The sequence below is a fragment of the Astyanax mexicanus genome, chromosome 9 (genome assembly GCF_023375975.1).
Source record: "Astyanax mexicanus isolate ESR-SI-001 chromosome 9, AstMex3_surface, whole genome shotgun sequence".
Classification (NCBI taxonomy): Eukaryota; Metazoa; Chordata; class Actinopteri; order Characiformes; family Acestrorhamphidae; genus Astyanax; species Astyanax mexicanus.
This window is the reverse complement of record NC_064416.1, coordinates 35,604,060-35,622,618: the sequence shown is the minus strand read 5'-3', so window position 1 is coordinate 35,622,618 and position 18,559 is coordinate 35,604,060. Positions and strand designations below refer to the sequence as shown.

General features: G+C 39.4%; 1 protein-coding gene across 1 annotated transcript in view; it reads left to right on the top strand.

Moving 5' to 3' along the window:
- Nucleotides 1–18,559, top strand: part of lekr1 (leucine, glutamate and lysine rich 1) — a 156,180-nt gene that overhangs the window by 67,206 nt on the left and 70,415 nt on the right. The window contains exon 5 of the mRNA XM_022679792.2: nucleotides 12,441–12,604. Coding sequence (XP_022535513.2) covers nucleotides 12,441–12,604 — 164 coding nt within the window. The remainder of the gene's footprint in view (nucleotides 1–12,440; nucleotides 12,605–18,559) is intronic.

The window sequence follows — 18,559 nt, the reverse complement described above, 5'->3', positions numbered from 1 at the left end:
CCGTGGTCCCCTGTATCCAGGTCTGTCTTGATATTGTAGTTAGTTTTCATAGTTTGTTAAGTATTTGTTTCTAGTGTAATTATAGTTATTCTGTGTTTTATTTATTTATTTCATCCTAGCCTTTTTTTTTTGTTAGTTTTTGCGTTACCCGCGTTTTTGTTTACTGTTTGATTTATCTTGTTTGTTTAAATAAATATATAAACTGCACTTACGTCCATCCCCTGCTCATTCGTAACAAATACAAGTGCATAATGTAAATTGTAAATTGTGATTGCACTTATTTTATCTGCTTAATTGTTGAATTTAACATCTTATATTTTATGCACATTAGCCTCAATGCTAGTATCTGCTGCACCTAAAATAAATACTATCTGAACACTGAATGATATGGTTAGTATGTAGGCTTTATTTAATTTAATAATTGATGGAAACTTTTTTGAGGACTGTGCACTACGTAACTTAAAGTGTGTTCCTGTGTATTGGTTACTGGAGGTAATGCTATATGTATATGAGTATGTATATGAGGTGACCAGAAAACAAAAAAATAAACATGTTTTAATGCATGAGGACAGTGTCAAGTTAGCAAGCTGGTTAATTTGCTTGTAATTTAATTAACTTCTAGTTAGATAGCTGTTAATTTAACTATTGAACAGGACACTATGGCTGTAATCTTAACATTTGACTCCACCACTGTTATAAGGGTTTATAACCAGCATGATTCAATACAGTTCAATCCAAGTGTATGTATATAGCACTTTTTACCACAAATATTTCCACAAAGCAGCTTTACAGAGATACAGGTCCAAGCTTCTTATGAGTAAACACCACAGTGATGGTGGCAAAAGTGGCAAGGAAAAAGGACTTAGTAAAAGGAACCCATCCTCCTCTGGTTGACCAGGACAGCACAAACAAATAACGTAAAAAAACGAATGGGCAGAGAGATAATGTGGAGCTATAGCAAATGCAGAAACAGATTATGAGTTATAAACGTGAGTAGATGATGGGCATATGTTCAGTGTTAAGGTCCAGACAGTTTAAGCACATCCATATGTACAGCTATGAATTGAAAAGTTGATGGTGTATGATGGTGTTCTGTGCATGAAAAATAGTGAAAGTGATCATAATACAGGCCAATATGATTGAATCAGGGTATACTAAAAGCAGTAGTACACTTAAGCAATAGAAGTTATATTGCTTTTGTACAACATTTTTCTTTTACAAAATTAATAAAGAAAATAAAACATTAAAACATGTATAATGAATATGCTTTATTACAAACTGTGCCTAAAAAAGTAGTTCCTGTAACAGAACTGTAGCTACAAAACTGCATATGGTTTATATGTTAGCTTAAAATCAAAATTAGGAATTAAGGGGGCCTTATAATAACGCTGAAACTCTCCTCCTGCTCCGTGGAGTCATCTTCATTTGAAAGCATTTCTGCCTGTTTTGCTGGGTGGTGTTGGTTAGCTAGCTGGCTGGACTGTGGTTAGGTTAGTGTAGCTTGGTTTATCTTAGCATTAGCTTAGCCAGCTTGGCTGGTTACTGTTTCAGCTATCAGACTGCGGCCGAGGTAACTGATGGATTTTCTTACTCTTTTTTTTCCACAAAAGACAAACCAGCACTGCAGGCGAGCGTGCATTGGCTGGGCGGTCTGTGAAGTGATTCAGATTTAGTGTGAGAAGGCTGTGCTGTTATCACAAATATCGGCACGATTAGAACACTTCTCAACCAATCAGATTGCGAGGTCGGAACTAACTGTTGTATAATATATATTACACATTTTTCTGGGAACAAATGAACTTAAAGGGGGTATATTTAAACACTGAAGTGGGGCCTAGCCTTAATCAGTATTTGATTAGTATCCTCATGTTTTTGTTTCTCAGTCCTTGAACTTATTAAACTTGTATTTGCCAATTGTTTGGTGAGACCCCTGCTAATTGCTGCATGCAGCCAATTGCAGCTGAACTCATTGCTGACACAGATATGCAAATGCACATACAAACACACACACAGCTTGTCTAGTTCCCGTACAAGTATTGCCAATGGAACAGGACCATATCTCTATATTGGCAATGAAAAATAATGACTGATTATGATATTCTCCTTTTTTAGTTTAGTTTTATCCACTGCATTTATCTTTGCGTGTTTTGATGTAAGGCATTCTGCAGCAGGGAGTGAGTGCTATTACAGAGTGTGTGGTGTGGGGCGTTCTGTCCTGTCTCTCACACTGGAGCAGTATGATTAGAGAGATGTTTGGGTAGGGATGGAGTTCAGTGCGCTCTGACCCTGCGCGCCGTCAAAAAGTGTCCCTGCGAAAACACCATGTCTATTCCGTGTTCCCACTTCACTGCTGCCTGGGTGGAGGCACTAATGTTTCATGTATGTTAAAATGCCTCTCTCTTTCTCTTATTCTCTCTCTCTTTCTATTACTCTCTCTTCTCTATCTCTATCTCTCTCTTGCTCGGTCTCTATCTCTCTCTGGCTTCGTGTCAGTGGTGGACAGGGAGGAATTGCTCCCGTAGTGGCTTATCTAAAAGACTATGATCGTTACAAGAGTGTGATCTTTATGTGTGTGTGTGTGTGTGTGTGTGAGAGAGAGAGAAAGAGAGAGAGAGATAGGGAGAGCAACAAAGAAACAGAAAGAGATTGGCAGAGAGAGAGAGAGAGAGAGTATATGCCGTGTTCAGTGCTCTGGATCTGATAAATGAGAGTCGAGTCTTTCAACTCGACTTTTTTTTCCCCCCTCCCCGTCTGATGTTCTCTGTTCCTCTGAAGATGGTAAAGTGCACTCCAAAGTACACACCATTTTAAGCACACACTCTTTTAAGCACACACTCTTCAGACTACACACTCTTTTAAGTAGACGCTCTCTAAAGCAGCCTTTACATCTTTGAACTGCCACCAGATTCATCACAGCCGAGAAGCAAATCACATAGTGATGAAACCGGTCCCTCGCTAACCCAGCCCGAGACTGCTCTGACTCCCTAATGGATCTTGGTGTGTTTGAGTTTCTGTGTGTGTGTGTGTGTGTGTGTGTGTGTTTGTGTGTGTGTGTGTGTGTGTGTGTGTGTGTGTCTGTGTGTGTGTGAAAGAAAAGCCCACTCTTGCTGCTCCACTCTTCCTCCAGACTCTGGTCCCTTGATTTCCAAATGAAATGCAATGTAAAGTTTACTGATGATCAGTGATGGTTTGGAGAGACATGTCATCTGCTGGTGTTGATCCACTGAGTTATATCAAGTCCAAAGTCAGTGCAGTGCAGTGTTTTCCCTGAAATTCTTACACCGCTTCGTGCAACCTTTTTAGAGATGCAGATTTCATTTTCCAGCAGGACTTGGCACATTGCCCACACTGCCAAAAGTAACAATTGGTCTTATATAATATAAAGATTTTCTGAGATATTGACTTTTGGGTTTTCATTGGTTAATTTTTCAACAATAAAATAAATACATGTGTGTAATACATGTATATAATATTCACAATATACACATTTTGAACTGAAATACTGAAAAAACTAACTTTTCAATTATATTCTATTTTTTTAGATGCACCTGTAATTTACAGTAACTATTGAAGTGTTACCTCAGGGAAAAGGCTTGGAAAAATTCATACCTGTGTGAGTTTTGAGGTGTTATCTAGTTAAGTATAAGGTTAAACACTGTCTAGCGTGTTAATGGCAGGGTGACATGAATTATGGGAGTTGTACTGAGATGGATGGTAGATTCCATTTTTGAAGTTCTGTAGTGTGGTCATTAAACATTCCTCGATCCACACAGTGTCACAATGTCCCGGGAATACATCATAGAATGCATTACCACCCAAAGTGGACAGCACAGTGGGTGATAAAGATTGGTGGTGGCATTTGACTAGAACTGTCTTGGCAGAAGTCTTATACATTAATATTCAGTTGAAGAGGACCCCACACCACCCATATCCCACAGGTCAGTGAAGCCTTATTTAGCTCCCAAGGGACCTGGCAAAAGTCATGGTACACGATACTAGCTCCTGTTCCATATCATTGTCAATTTCATCAATGTTTAAGGCATGGGCTAGAGGGGTATGAGGCCCCTCAGCATTGAGCTGTGGAGCAGTGGAACTGAGTTCTCTGGAATGATTCTGGGAATCAGCAACACCATTCTAACTTTACGCTCTCATTTACTTTACCAGACTTAAGCTTTATACTGTACCTCTATATTTGCACTACAGTTATACGGGTTCTGTTCATACTTGTACTGTCATTCCCTCTTTAATCACCTCCCCATCACTATTGCACTATTGTCTTGTGTCTTTAGTCTCACGCATGTCTATCTGTGTCCTTGTTGTATTGTACATATTGTGTCTCCCATTCTTAAGATTATTTGTAATCTTATTTTCTGTACTTGCTGAGAATTTTAATTTTCAAAGTATTGAGAATAAAACTACTTGACTTGACTAACCACTGAGATACCAATGCAAGCACTTATCAGCGCTAGTAGTAACCATGTAGTAACCTAGTAGTAACCATGTAGTAACCTAGTAGTAACCATGTAGTGACCATGTAGTAACCATTTATCAGCTCCAATTCAACCAGCTAAGAAAACATGGCAAAAGCTTTGCCACATCATAACAAACACATAGGAACTCTGAGTCTATAGAAACCACCAAGCAACCACTTAGCAACACAATAGCAAACAGCTACAACCATTTGGAAAACCATAGCAATCACAAAGCAAACCATAACGAATACCTGGAAGTGAATTTGAACCATTCTGTGTTATTTTAAGCATGGAATTACTTTTCTTTTAATCACTTCTTCTTGCTCTCAAATATGGTAAATATTAAATAAAACATCAAAACATAACTTTTCTAGTCTATTTTTCAGTCTTTAATCATTATTATTAATATATTAATATATTAATTAACTATAAAATATGAACATATGAAAATGCATATAATTGCCAATGTTTTTCAGTTTTATTAATGTGGAAATTGTCTGAAATCAAGCAAAATTAAGTGCTCCACTTTTCTAGACACATACACACACACACACACTGAAAGACTTGCTCGCATTTGATGCATATTTGCTTTGGTGTGTGTGTCTGTGTTCCACATGTGCAGGCTAAGGTATGTGCGGCGGCTCTTCTCGGCCTCGCTGTAGCGTGAGCTCTGGCTTTTTCAGGAGTCAGAAGGGTCACAGCTGATTATAGACTACGCCACGGCAGTTCAGAGGCAAGGGCGAGTGAGAGAGGCACAGAATAAGAGAGAGAGAAAGAGAAAGCTGTTTCTTTCAACAAAGAGCAATCAGACTGTGAGAAAGAACACAGCAGCAGAGGAGGAGGAGTAGGAGAGCGAGGAGGAGGAGGAGAGTGTGATGAAGGTTAATATTGAGGACGCTTTTGATGAAGGATGAGGTCATGTTTTCTGGGGCGGGCCGTGTGGCATTCTGGGAGCTCTGGTAGAAGCAGGTCAGCGGCGGAGCAGACGCACGCATGAAAGCAGAGCAGGACATGTGCTGCCCAGACACACTTCAGAAAGAGAGAAAGGGAAGAGAGAGGGGGGAAGCGGGGGGTGGAGAACGAGAGAAAATGAATTGGAGAAGAAGGAGAAGAGAGAAAGAAAGAAAGAATAAAAAGTAGAGAGAACATGATGCAGGGGATGCTGGAGTTGCAGGAGGTTCAGAGGGAGGAAAGCTTCTGTAGAAGCTGTTAGAAGGTCTGTAAGTAGGTAAGTAGGTAAAGTTTTGAGGAGTGGCAGCAGGCTGTAAGTGGGTCTGAACACAGGACCAACCAACCAGATCAGCTGATCAACTGCTAAAACCATACAAACAAATAATAATAATACCATTCCAATGACTCCCAAAAGGACGTTCCACACTTGTCATGAATAATTGGGTCTGCACCCAGGATTGATTCTGGGCTCTTTTTGAGGAAGGAGCTAATAATCACTGGTGCTTTGCTTTCACATTGCACAATTTCATGTGTCACATGTGACCCTACACATGGCACCAGAAGCGGAAAGATTCCACATCTGCAGTGGTCCAGAGTACAGATAACTGGAATGCTCCTGCACTTCAGAAAAGTTTGAATAAACGTACCAAAATCACGACGCAAGCACTCTTAGATTCATAAAAAAAGGACCTTAAAATACATGATGAAGACGTATTGATTGAGACAATAAGACACATTTCAGATTTATTTCTAATTATCTCCCATTTTCTATCCCATTTGAAAGGCCAATTTCCCAATCCCCATTCATATGAACAATTCTGATACCATTAACACTTCTCTAATCATTTTAATTCATTTTTAAATGAGGTATTTACAGATTTACATGTTTAGGATACTAACATTGCCATTTACACTGTATATAATGCTGGGTGTTTACAACAACTATGTTCTAAAGCCGAACCATGACAATATGAGCACAGTGATTTGAATCCCACTTTTTTTACTGCTGTATACCTCCCAAGATCTGAGAACAAGAGAGAAGATTTCACATATAATGATAAAAAATTGGTTGAAAACTTTCAGCTTGTATCCAAACCAAAGGAGCAGCTGTGAAAGGGACTGTGAACCACAGTCAAGACCAAATATTAAAACTTTGATCCAGCCAAAAGAGGTTGTGTCGGTCCGAATCTATTAAACCATGGTCTGGTTTGTCTGCTGAAATCCGACTACCCTTTGTGTGCAGGCATGTCTCACACATAGATCAATATGGACACAAACGCTTAGACTGGGAATTAATTTATTTACTGTAACAGTAAGAGGAACCTGAAGATATTCTTTTACTTTCATTCTGCTGCAGGACACACCTGTACGTTGAAGGGAGTCGGATTCTAACAGAGAGCAAGAATTTGTCACAACACCTGGCAAAGCAAGTCATCCAGAAAAAATATACCCTAATGATGGTTGTCTAATGCATTAACTATGCATTAACTAGGGTACTAGCATGTGTTTTTCTCGGGATCACCAGCAGGGATAACATCCTACAAACCAATTGAAACCAAAATGAAATATAGAGAGACATAGCCCACGTATCAGATGACCACAGTATGTGGTTGTTTACTCTGCTCACTAAACACTTTGAAATTAAAACTGACAGAACCAAATGTACACAGTGTACAAGAACCTTGATGCGGACTCTGTTCCAGACTATCAGGTGTGAAAATGCCTTAGGTGACATACATTCCCCAAAGTTAGCTGATGGTGGAGGAGAAAACTCCTTTTGTTTTGCTGGTGCGGTGTGAATTGGGGCTGAACAATATTTGAAAAAAAGATTTTTCAACATATATTTTAATATTATTAAGAATTTAGAAATTAGTAAGATTTCTCCAGACATAGTTATTTAACATAATGATATAATAATGCACTCTGTATATCAATGTTTGGAATATTTATATTCAGCTCTGAAAAAAATAAGAGACCACCTAAAAATCATTTTTTTCTTTGATTTTACCAAATTAAAAACCTCTGGAATATAATCAAGAGGAAGATGGATGATCACTAAGCCATTAAACCAAGCTGAACTGCTTGAATTTTTGCACCAGGAATGAAGGCATAAAGTTATCCAAAAGCAGTGTGTAGGATTGGTAAAGGAGAACATGCCAAGATACATAAAAACTGTGATTAAAAAACAGGGTTATTCCACAAAATATTAATTTCTGAACTCTTAAAACTTTATGAATATTAAATTGTTTTCTTTGCATTATTTAAGGTATTTTTGTTATTTTAGCCATTTTTCATTTTCTGCAAATAAATGCTCTACACTGTAAAAAATGATTTTTTGACTTTGTAAATACAACAAGGACAATTAAAGTAATTTCTACATGAAAACATCAATTCTGAGAATTACTCAAAAATGTAATGTATAATTCAGTGTAATACTTGGAGTTTCTGCGTAATTGTGTGTCTTCCCATTTAGTTAAATACATTCAGTAAATTTAACTGTAGTAACTGTAGTAAAAATTACTGAAATGTTGTCATCATTACATTAACTAAAGAAATTCAAGTAAAATGTTGCCAAAAGAACGCTCGTGTGACGTCAGACGTTAGACACGCCCCAACTTAATGCGGGGCGCTAGAGTGTGGCTCTGGGATAACAGGTACTGCCTGTCAGATGATTGCTGAACGCGTCTTTCTTCATCCTTTTATCCAGGTGGGAAATAAGTAAATGTTGAAGTGTATAATGTGATATGGGTATAAGAGTGTTGATATGGGTATAAGTGTGTTGTGTGTAATATGAGCCGCCCCGGTATCGTGTTAGCGTTAGCTACCGCGGCTAATTAACTCGGCGCCTGGCCACCGCTATTGTTTGCTAATTTCTCCGGATAGCATTTAGCTAACCCCCCAGCTTTATGACAAAGTGCCCTAGTCTATTCTCCCGCTAGCATTAGCTACCTCCTCTCAGTTACCATGAGGCTAGCCATGTTTACTGTGTATTATATGACTCCCGTTAGCATTTGCTAACTCCTCAGTTACCACGAGGCTAGCCGAGCTTACTGTGTAGTCTATGGCCCTCACTAGCATTAACTGCTTGCCTCAGTTACCACGAGGCTAGCCGAGCTTACTGTGTAGTATATGGCCCTCACTAGCATTAACTGCTTGCCTCAGTTACCACGAGGCTAGCCGAGCTTACTGTGTAGTCTATGGCCCTCACTAGAATTAGCTAACGTAAGAGAACGGTATATCGTACACTTCAGTATTCCGTACAGTTGAGCATTTAAACAATAAAATACTTAATAATAAACTATTGTTATATTTGAAATAATGTCTGGGGTCATTGTCAACCCGTCCTCTTTCCATTAAAACAGGTCAGTGACCATCCACGTTGTGTTTTCTCTTGAAATTCCGCTAGGTAGGGAGGAACCGCCCGCGTCGCCGAAAACGGGTGGGTGGGGAAGGGTTAACAACGCTGAGGCTAAGGGGTGGGGAAAACTTTATCGACTAGTTCACGTATGGTTTTACCCACTTTTAACATCGCATTTCACCCAAAATGCAACGTTAAGCATCCAACTAACAGCATTTGTTGTAATATTTGATTGAGGAATTAATAATCATTGTTTATAACTTACTTTAAAAACGAGCTTACTCCAGCTCCACTTCACCACTCATAGACAGCTGAGATTTTGTGCTGCAGCTTCAGCACAATTTATTTTCAATTCATAGACAACTTATCAAATCCATTTGACAAACACTTTACTAAGCATCTATGTCAGTCTAAGATCATATGTTAAAGGTGGTGAAGTTTTGCAAAATACAGCCACCACGAGCGGAAATCTGAGGTGTACGGAACACCGTTGCCTGTTTGTTTGCAGGTGTACGGAATACTGATGCACACTGGTGACAGGACTGAGGTCAGTTTTTGGGGTTTTCTTTAAAACTATTGGTCCAAAAGTAACCAATCAAAATTTATTTTGGTTGCTAGGCAGATATTCCATAGTTTAGCCAATCACTGCAGCCTATTTGAACTCGGGTATTTTCGTAATATCCACTCAAACGCGGAAAATACCGAAAATGTGTACGGAATACCGTTCTCTTACGTTACTTGGCTCAGTTACCACGAGGCTAGCCGAGCTTACTGTGTAGTATATGGCCCTCACTAGCATTAGCTACTTGCCTCAGTAACTATGCCCTTGGCCAGCGCTTTTCCGCGGGGGTTTCACCTTTTGCCTCAGTAATTACTTGTGTGCGTGCGTGTGTGTGTGTGTGTGTGTGCGCGCATGTGCGTTTGTGCACCAGAAATATAATTTTACAAGTTTTTTATTTTTATTTTTTACCCTAGGTGTCCCACCATGAGGTGGCTGTGTAAACGTTGTAGCTTTGCCTCAAATAAAAGGGTTGATATTTTCAAGCACTACTGTGTGTTTTGTGTTTAAAAATAAAATTATATTTTGTGGATATTGTGTGTCTTCATTTTTCAGGGAGGTGTTTTAAGCAGTGCCCATTATTAACAAAATACTTGGAGTTTTTAGTGTAATATGTGTACTAGTTTTTTACCAGAAATTTTAATCAAAATGTAACTAAGTAAAAAAATACTTGCTTTTAGTGGTAAATATTACTTTGGTATTACTAATAAAAACTGTAAGGAGATGCAAGTAAATTTTACTTAAAAAAATGCTATGTTAAATTTACTTAGTATTTCTGTGTGTAAAACGTGTACAAGGTTTTTACTAGTAATTTTTAATCAAAATATAACTAAGTAAAAAATACTTGCTTTCAGTAGTAAATTTTACTTTGGTATTACTAATAAAAACTGTAAGGAGATGCAAGTAAATTTTACTTAAAAAAATGCTATGTTAAATTTACTTAGTATTTCTGTGTGTAAAACGTGTACAAGGTTTTTTTAAGTAAATCCTACTCCACATTTTTTTCAGTGTAAAAGACCGTATTTTTATTAAGAATTTGGGAGAAATGTTGTCTGTAGTTTATAGAATAAAACAACATTGTTTTACAACATTTTACTCAAACATACACCTATAAATAGCAATACTTAGAGAAACTGATTCAGAAACTGAAGTGGCCTCTTAATCTTTTTCCAGAGCTATATAATGTGCCTAGTAGATAGTTATAAAAATTTTAATTTGAGCCTTTTGGATTTTTGGATTAAGCTTTTTTTTGGCATTATATGTGTAATGTATTCATTTGCCCTCTGTGACCTTGGTAGGGCTCTCTGTAATTAGTTTTATTTTTCCTCAAAATCAGATGTTTTTCTTTTTTTTCTCCTACAATGTGACTATTACACTTTGCGATGACGATGCTGAAACAATATACTGTGCAGCACTTGTGTGAATATACCTTTACTGTCCTCTTTCTCTACTCTCTCTCTCTCTCTCTCTCTCTCTCTCTCTCTCTCTATCCTGCCTATCCTTTCCCTGCAATCCTGTTTGCCTCTCACCATGGCACCCAGGCCAGAGGATGAGTGTGTGTTTGTGTATGTTTGTTTATGGGGCGATGCTGGGAGCGCTAGTTGCTGGTGTACTCTTATAGTGTCTCTAGTGAATGCCTTAAGCGTGAGTGTAAGCTTGGGTATGTTTCTGAGTGTGTGTTTCTGTTTTGTGTGTGTGCTCAATGGTGTGTGTGTGTGTGTGTTTGTTCTTTGACCAGTCAGGCACTTCTGATCTGACCCTGTCTCATGATGATAATGTAATGTGCTTGTTTTGGACGGGGGCTGGCTGACGTCAGGAGTTCAGCGTGACATAACACTGCAGCCCATTTCAACTGGGCTGGAGCTTCCTCCCTCACACCAGCAGAAATATGACAGATCACGCTGACATAGAGGGCGGTGTTATTGTTTATTTTGAGCTAAAAATGAAGTAAAATGGGTACAAGTTGTGCTAGTACACAATGAGATTATAAATATTACAACCACAGAGCAGAAAAGACGGGGACAGTATGGAACATTTTAAAGTGTGGACTGTTATTTCATTACAGACAGTTTGATCCTAAGATATTTCATGTTATGTCCACTAAAATGAACATTGTTGTTTTATTCTATAAACTACAGACAACATTTCTCCCAAATTCCAAAAATAAAATATTGTCATTTAGAGCATTTGTTTGCAGAAAATGAGAAATGGCTGAAATAACAGAAAAAAGATGCAGAACTTTCAGACCTCAAATAATGCAAAGAAAACAAGTTCATATTCATAAAGTTTTAAGAGTTCAGAAATCAATATATGTTGGAATAACCTTGTTTTTTAATCACAGTTTTCATGCATCTTGGCATGTTTTCCTCCACCAGTCTTACACACTGCTTTTGGATAACTTTATGCCACCCCTGGTGCGAAAATTTAAGCAGTTCAGCTTAGTTTGTTGTCTTGTGATCATCCATCTTCCTCTTGATTATATTCCAGAGGTTTTCAATTAGGTAAAAACAAAAAAACTCATAATTTTTAAGTGGTCTCTTGTTTATTTCCAGAGCTGTACATCTATTACTGCATTTCCTGCCATAAGAAGTTGATACCAGGTTAATTAAGGGCTTGTGATAAAGTAAATAATAAATATTGATGCGATTTCAAACAGGTGATTACAATTATGATGTTAGCGATACTTAAATAATATTTTATAAAGGTATTTTTGCGAGAATAAAGTGTTCGTCCAAGGTGGGACTTGGCATGTCTTGGAAGAAGGAGGCAGTGCCGGGTCGAGTTACGCTAACTATCTTGATGCTGAAATCACACAACTGTTAAACTTATAGTTATTGTTAATGTTAACGAATTAAATAAAGTCTGAATTAATTGAATGTTTTGTTTTGCTTAATGTACCTAATAATCTGGTGCACCTTATGTATGGAAGGGCCTCATCCCCAAAAATCCGATTACATGTTTGCAGGAAGAATGGGACAAAATAAACCATGCAAATATTAGATTACTCACTTGCTTTAGTCCTCAAATTGTAAAAATTAATTGTGATGTGATTTTGAGGGCACTCTTTTATCTACATAACATGTGTTTGTATGTGTTTCAGGGCTGTATGCCAGCATCAGAGTGGAACTCTGCGGGAGGCTCTGGTCTTGCTTCGGGATTCAGCTGCTGAACTGGGGGACGTGAGGCAGCAGCTTACTCTGTACTCAGAGCAGTGGGAGACCAGTAAAGCACAGATCCTACAGCACTGCTGTACTGCATCTACAGGTGACCAGCACACACTTGTTTTGTACCAAACCTTATTATACACCTTGTCGTTCATTGTTTCTTCTGAAATCAAGGGTCTTAAAATGAGTTAATCCTGCTTTTATTAGAGTAACTATCTCTACAGTCCAGAGCAGGCTTTAATAGATCTAATAGATCTACTACATTTTGGAGCTTTGCAGTAAAGATGTGATTGCATTTAGCAACAAGAGCATTAGTAAAGATGTTGGGTAGTCACCACCCCACCTCATATCCAGAGCCTAACACACTGAAAGGGATTTGTAGAGTAGTTTCATTTGAAGTAATTTGGTTTAAAATGTTTTAAATGTCAAAGTGGCAGTGTGTATTTTGTTTCTAAACTGAAACAGAAGCATTTCTGAGTGGGTGGAGAAGGGATAAAAAATTGTGTTTAATGGTACCAGTGTTTTGGAACGATCATCCCTGTTAAGCCTAATATATTCATTCTAAAAACTGGGGTGTCGGGTCACTTTTCGCGTAAGTTCTTCTACTGGCCATGTCACACGTCTTTACGTACTTACGTCACACGTGCAGCCTCTTAAAGAGGATCCGGCTCAGTTTTACTCAACTTGAGCTGTTGGTGGAGCATTGGAGACTTCAGAAGGGGAAACTCAGACCTCAGTAGCTCATTTATTTACACTGACAAAATTGACAACCGTATCAGGAGTCAGATTTATCCGCTTTAAATGGAGAAAAAACTCACCCTGTTTAAAAACATACTTCCACATGCTCGGTGCAATTACCCATTCTCACCAGAAAGGGCCCCAAATCCCAAAACTTACGCACATCAGTTTTAAATGAATAAGATTAGACTACATTATTTGAAATGAGGTGTTATGACTATTTTTGAAGCACAAAGCTTTCTGCATATCCCTGTTATTATGAACTTATTTTAGACCTAACGGTGTAACTGCATATGAGAACTTTGTAGAAGTTGTAGTGTGTGTGTGTTTGTGTGTGTATGTTCTGTCTGTACTCAGGGTGCTGAGATAATTGCAGTGTAATGATACTGTGTGGGGGTGTGAGGGGTGTGTGACAGGGTGGTAATGGGTCTGGGAGAGCTCAGATCAGAGTGTGGGAGTTAGAACGGGTCGGGTCGGAGCGATTGGGTGTGGGTGAGAGAGAGATATATTGAGAAAGAGAGGGAGGAGAGGATATGGAGAGAGTACAGATTGACAGCGACAGTGAGTGGGACAGAAAGCATGAGAGTGTTTTCATTGTGCCTTTGTGAGAGTGCTATAACTTTACAGTAAAAGCTGTTACTCCTAGCCCTCAGAACTACAATTCTTTTGTAAATGATTCAGGGATTTAGAAGATTTCACAAATTGCCATGATTTGATTCAGTTAGGGTCCAATAGGAAATGATTCAGTGCATCAAGAATGTTAAAGACTGTGACGCAGCTCTGTCAAAAATCTGACGTAGCCCAATCAAACTGCAGCCTCAGGTCACCAAAAGTTTACCAAAAGTTGAATGAGCTCCATTGACTCCCACCAGGCCGACACCCCACAAACAGAAAGTATTCACAATTACGCATAAATTAACTAAATACAATGGGCATAACTAGACCCTTTTAAGTGTTTTTGTTGCTTACTTAAGCTGATAAGCTAAAAAATGTTAAAATCTTACGAACAAACATATAGCAGTGTACACTCGCCACAGAAAAAAGGTATGATCCACTTTCTGTCCGCTCTACCAGACGCTAAGCATACATGCACACACAAATGCACACAATTAAACAATGCTGTTTGTGAAGTTATTCTCTAACTTTTTTTATTAGTTCACTAGTGCTCCACATCGCTAGAACTCTGATCCTATAGCTTTCCTTCTGAAAGCTTCCGTCTCTGGATCACTTGATGGGGGGGGGGGGGGGGGGGGGGGGCATTGACCAGCTGCCACTATCTGTATTTGTATTAGCCATTAGCTTTTTTTACATAAAAAATGATATATTTTTTAAGACGCATCTAAATTAAACTACGATTTGATTAAGATTCTTTTGGAAGTTATCTATTGCATTATGGAATCTCAGTTAATTTCTATTTGATAACCATGTTTTTAAAATATTAACTGCACAGTGAAATATCTGCACAGTTCAATTAATTTCGATTTGTTACCAGTCTTTAAAAAAGAATTCAGTTTATGATGACATCTCAAATTTCAATTAATGTGTATTTGTTTATCATTCTTTAGGAAATGATTCAGTGCATCATGAGATCTTCACCATAATTTTAATCATTTTATTCCAATTGCAATTAATAAAGAAATTATTTAACAGACCATGGGTTTTAAAATTTTCCCACAGTTCAATACATCAGCGGGAGTGAGAGAAAGAAACAAGCAAGTGTGTGTTGTGGCCATGCCCCTGTGAAATGACCATATTTATACTAATACTGTGCCACTGTGAATAACTGTCCCGTTACACCCCTGCTATACATACACATATAAAACTTTTGTTTTATTGTTTGTTTTATTATTTTAATATTTCTAAACTGCTGCATCTGAATCCCCTCTGTCAGACCTGTGCTGCTGATGTTGACGCTCTGATGCTCTGTGCGTCTGCAGTCCTGCCGTTTGCATGCATGTGTTTGTTTAGTGCAGCATCGCTGGGGCTGGAGCATGCAAATCATTTCACATTTCTCAAACGCAAACAGAGGTGTGTGTGTGTGTGTGTTTGTGTGCATACTCTATGTGTTTGTGCGTCTGCTCCTACATGTGTGAGTGTAGTGTGTGTGTGTGTGTGAGAGAGTGTGTGTGTCTGGTTGGGGTAGTTTTGTTTAACAGATGATTTGGATGCCTTCGGGTAAGCTCACCTCAAACTCACCCCACGGGGTGGAGCTCCACTCTCACCCTGCCGCACGTTCTCTACAGCTGCCAATTTCCTGCCAAACCACACACTTATGCATGTGTGTGTGTGTATGTGTGTGTCATTCAGAGTTGAGTGGGTCCAAAAAGCCGTGACGCTCTGAAACACGGCACAGGTATTTTGTTTTCAGGAGTTAAAGGGAGTGTTGAGTGTTGCAGCAAATAGCTTTTTTTCCCCTATATACGTTTTCCGCCACTGTCTTTAAATGTGTGTGTGTGTGTGTGTTTCTGTCTTTGTCCTGAGCCATGAGATGCAGCTGCTTTCCCACTAGCATCATATATCAGGAGAATAGCCTCCGGGCCATGACACTCACTCCAAGTCTGTGGGTTTTGTGTGTATATGTGTTTGTGTGTGTATGTGTGTGTGTGTGTGTGTGTGTGTGTGTATGTGTGTGTGTGTGTTTGTGTGTGTGTGTGTGTGTGTGTGGGCGGGTGAAGGCCAGGCCAGACCAATATGGGCGTAGGTGTGCAATTATGTGCTGCTACCTGTCTGCCTACTTTCCGTCGTTATGTGAAGAAAGAGAGAGAGAGAGAGAGAGAGAGAGAGAGAGAGAGAAAGAGAGTAATAAAGAGGGATAAGAAGACGAAGGATAAAGAAGAAAAGGAGAGAAAAAAGAAAACAGAACGAAAGGAGGGAAGTGAGATGAGATGAGGTGGAGATGGGAAGGAGAAGAGGAAGAAAGGAGGTACAAACAAGAGAGGAGGTAGGAGGAAGTAGAGAGTGGTAGAGATGAAAAACAGAAATAGAAGAAAGGAGGTAGAAAAGGAGGAGACAGAGAGCAAGATAGAGAAAGAGAATGAGAAGAGCAAGGTAAAAGGTCATGCAGTAGATTCAGATCTGGTAGTGTTGTAGAGTCAGTGCTGGTGGGGTAGTGAGGTAGAGGCAGCACTGGTGAAGTAGTGCATTTGAATCAGGGCTGGTGAAGTAAAGCTGTATGGTCAGGGCTGGTGAGGTATTGCAGTCGATGCTGGTGAAGTAGTGCATTTGAATCAGGGCTTGTGAAATAGATCTATAGAGTCAGGGCTTGTGAGGTACTAAGGTAGAGTCAGGGCTGGTGAGGTAGTGCTGTAGAGTCAGTGCTGGTGAGGTACTGAGGTTGAGTCAGTGTTGGTGAAGTAGTGCATTTGAATCAGGGCTTGTGAAATAGATCTATAGAGTCAGGGCTTGTGAGGTACTAAGGTAGAGTCAGGGCTGGTGAGGTAGTGCTGTAGAGTCAGGGTTGGTAAGGTAGTGCTTTAGAATCAGTGCTGGTGAGGTACTGAGGTTGAGTCAGTGCTGGTGAGGTACTGAGGTTGAGTCAGGGCTGGTAAGGTAGAGCTGTAGAGTCAGGGCTGGTGGGGTACTGAGGTAGCGTCAGTGCTGGTGGGGTACTGAGGTAGAGTCAGCACTGGTGAAGTAGTGCTGTAGAATCAGGGCTTGTGAGGATGGGCTGTAGAGTCAGTCCTGGTGAGATACTGAGCTAGAGTACGGGCTGGGGAATGACTGCAGTAGAGTCAGGGATGGTGAGTTAATGCAGTAGAGTCAGCACTGGTGATGTCGTCCAGTAGAGTCAGCTGGTGAGGAACTGCAGTAGAGTCGGGGCTGGTGAGGTAGTGAGGTAGAGAACTGAGGTTCTTGGTTAAGGTATACTTGTATGCTGTACTGTTTGAAGCATCTGGCCCTGTACTAACCATGAGCTCATAGAGTCTGAGACAAGTCTAGACACTTTGACAGGGAGGAGCAGCGTACTGCAGCCTAAACACACACACACACACACACACACACACACACACACACACACAAACACTTTCAGACCTCAAATAATGCAAAGAAAACAAGTTCATATTCATAAAGTTTTAAGAGTTCAGAAATCAGTATTTGATGGAATAACCCTGTTTTTTAATCACATGTTCTCCTCCACCAGTCTTACACACTGCTTTTGGATAACTTTATGCCTGCACTTCTGGTGTGAAAATTAAAGCAGTTCAGCTAGCTTTGATGGCTTGTGATCATCTATCTTCCTCTTGATTATATTCCAGAGGTTTTCAATTTGGTAAAATCAAAGAAACTCAGTTTGTAGGTGGTCTCTTATTTTTTTGCCGAGATGTATATCATACGCAAGGCTAAACAGGCCACTGTACAGTATACTGTAGGTCTCTCTGTGTGTAAAAGGAGCTAGAGAGAAGAGGTGAAAGAGAGTTGATATATGTGGAAAGAAAAGTTCAAGAGAGAGAGGAGAAGGAGAGGAGAGGGTGTAATATGAGGTAGGGAAAAGGGCGGACAGCGGAAGGCATGAAAGAAGAAACTAAGAGAGGAGGTACAGAAGAAGAGAGAGTGAGGTGGAGGTTGAGAAGAAAGAGACACACACGTTTACAAAACGTGTGTGTGTGTGTGAGGGCGGGAAAGAGTTAAAACAGTAGCGTATCCATGTCCATACTTTGAACTGTGGCACGTCAGTCAGTAGTGTGCCAAGCCCAGACTTTAGTAACACCGCTGTGTGTGTGTGTGTGTGTCTGGCTGTTTCATTAGCAGCTTTGTTGATATTAGAAGGCCTGTGTCAGTTGCAGCAGTAAAAGCACTCTGGCATTTTCTCTGCGTCAAAGAAAAGCCTCTGCTGCTCTCTGCATTGCGTAATTTTTTCATTGCTATTTTTTGGTTGTTGTTTTTTTTCGTACTCACAGGTCTGACAGGTGTTTTCATCAACTCTTCAGTGATATAAGACAGATTTTTGTTTTGTTTCATAAACGAATGAGTTATACATAAACGATATTGTTTTTGGCTCGGCGAGGCACGTAGCAACAGTTGCAGTGTGATCTGGAGGTCATGCGTAAGACGTTTCAGTAGAAAACACAATACTACCTTATACTATTTGTGGAGACAGTAGTGTGCAAATGCCAAATACACCTGTAGAAAATTAGATTCAAATTTGAAACTATAATATTAACAATAAGTGGTTATTTGCTCAATAAAAGATGTGTATTAACCCTTTCAGGCCCTGTGTCAATTACAATGAAGATCATGTAGTTTCTTTTTTTTAATGTTTTGTTGCACAAAAACACTAATTAAGACCTGTAGCCAATCAGAATAGATCATAAACCAG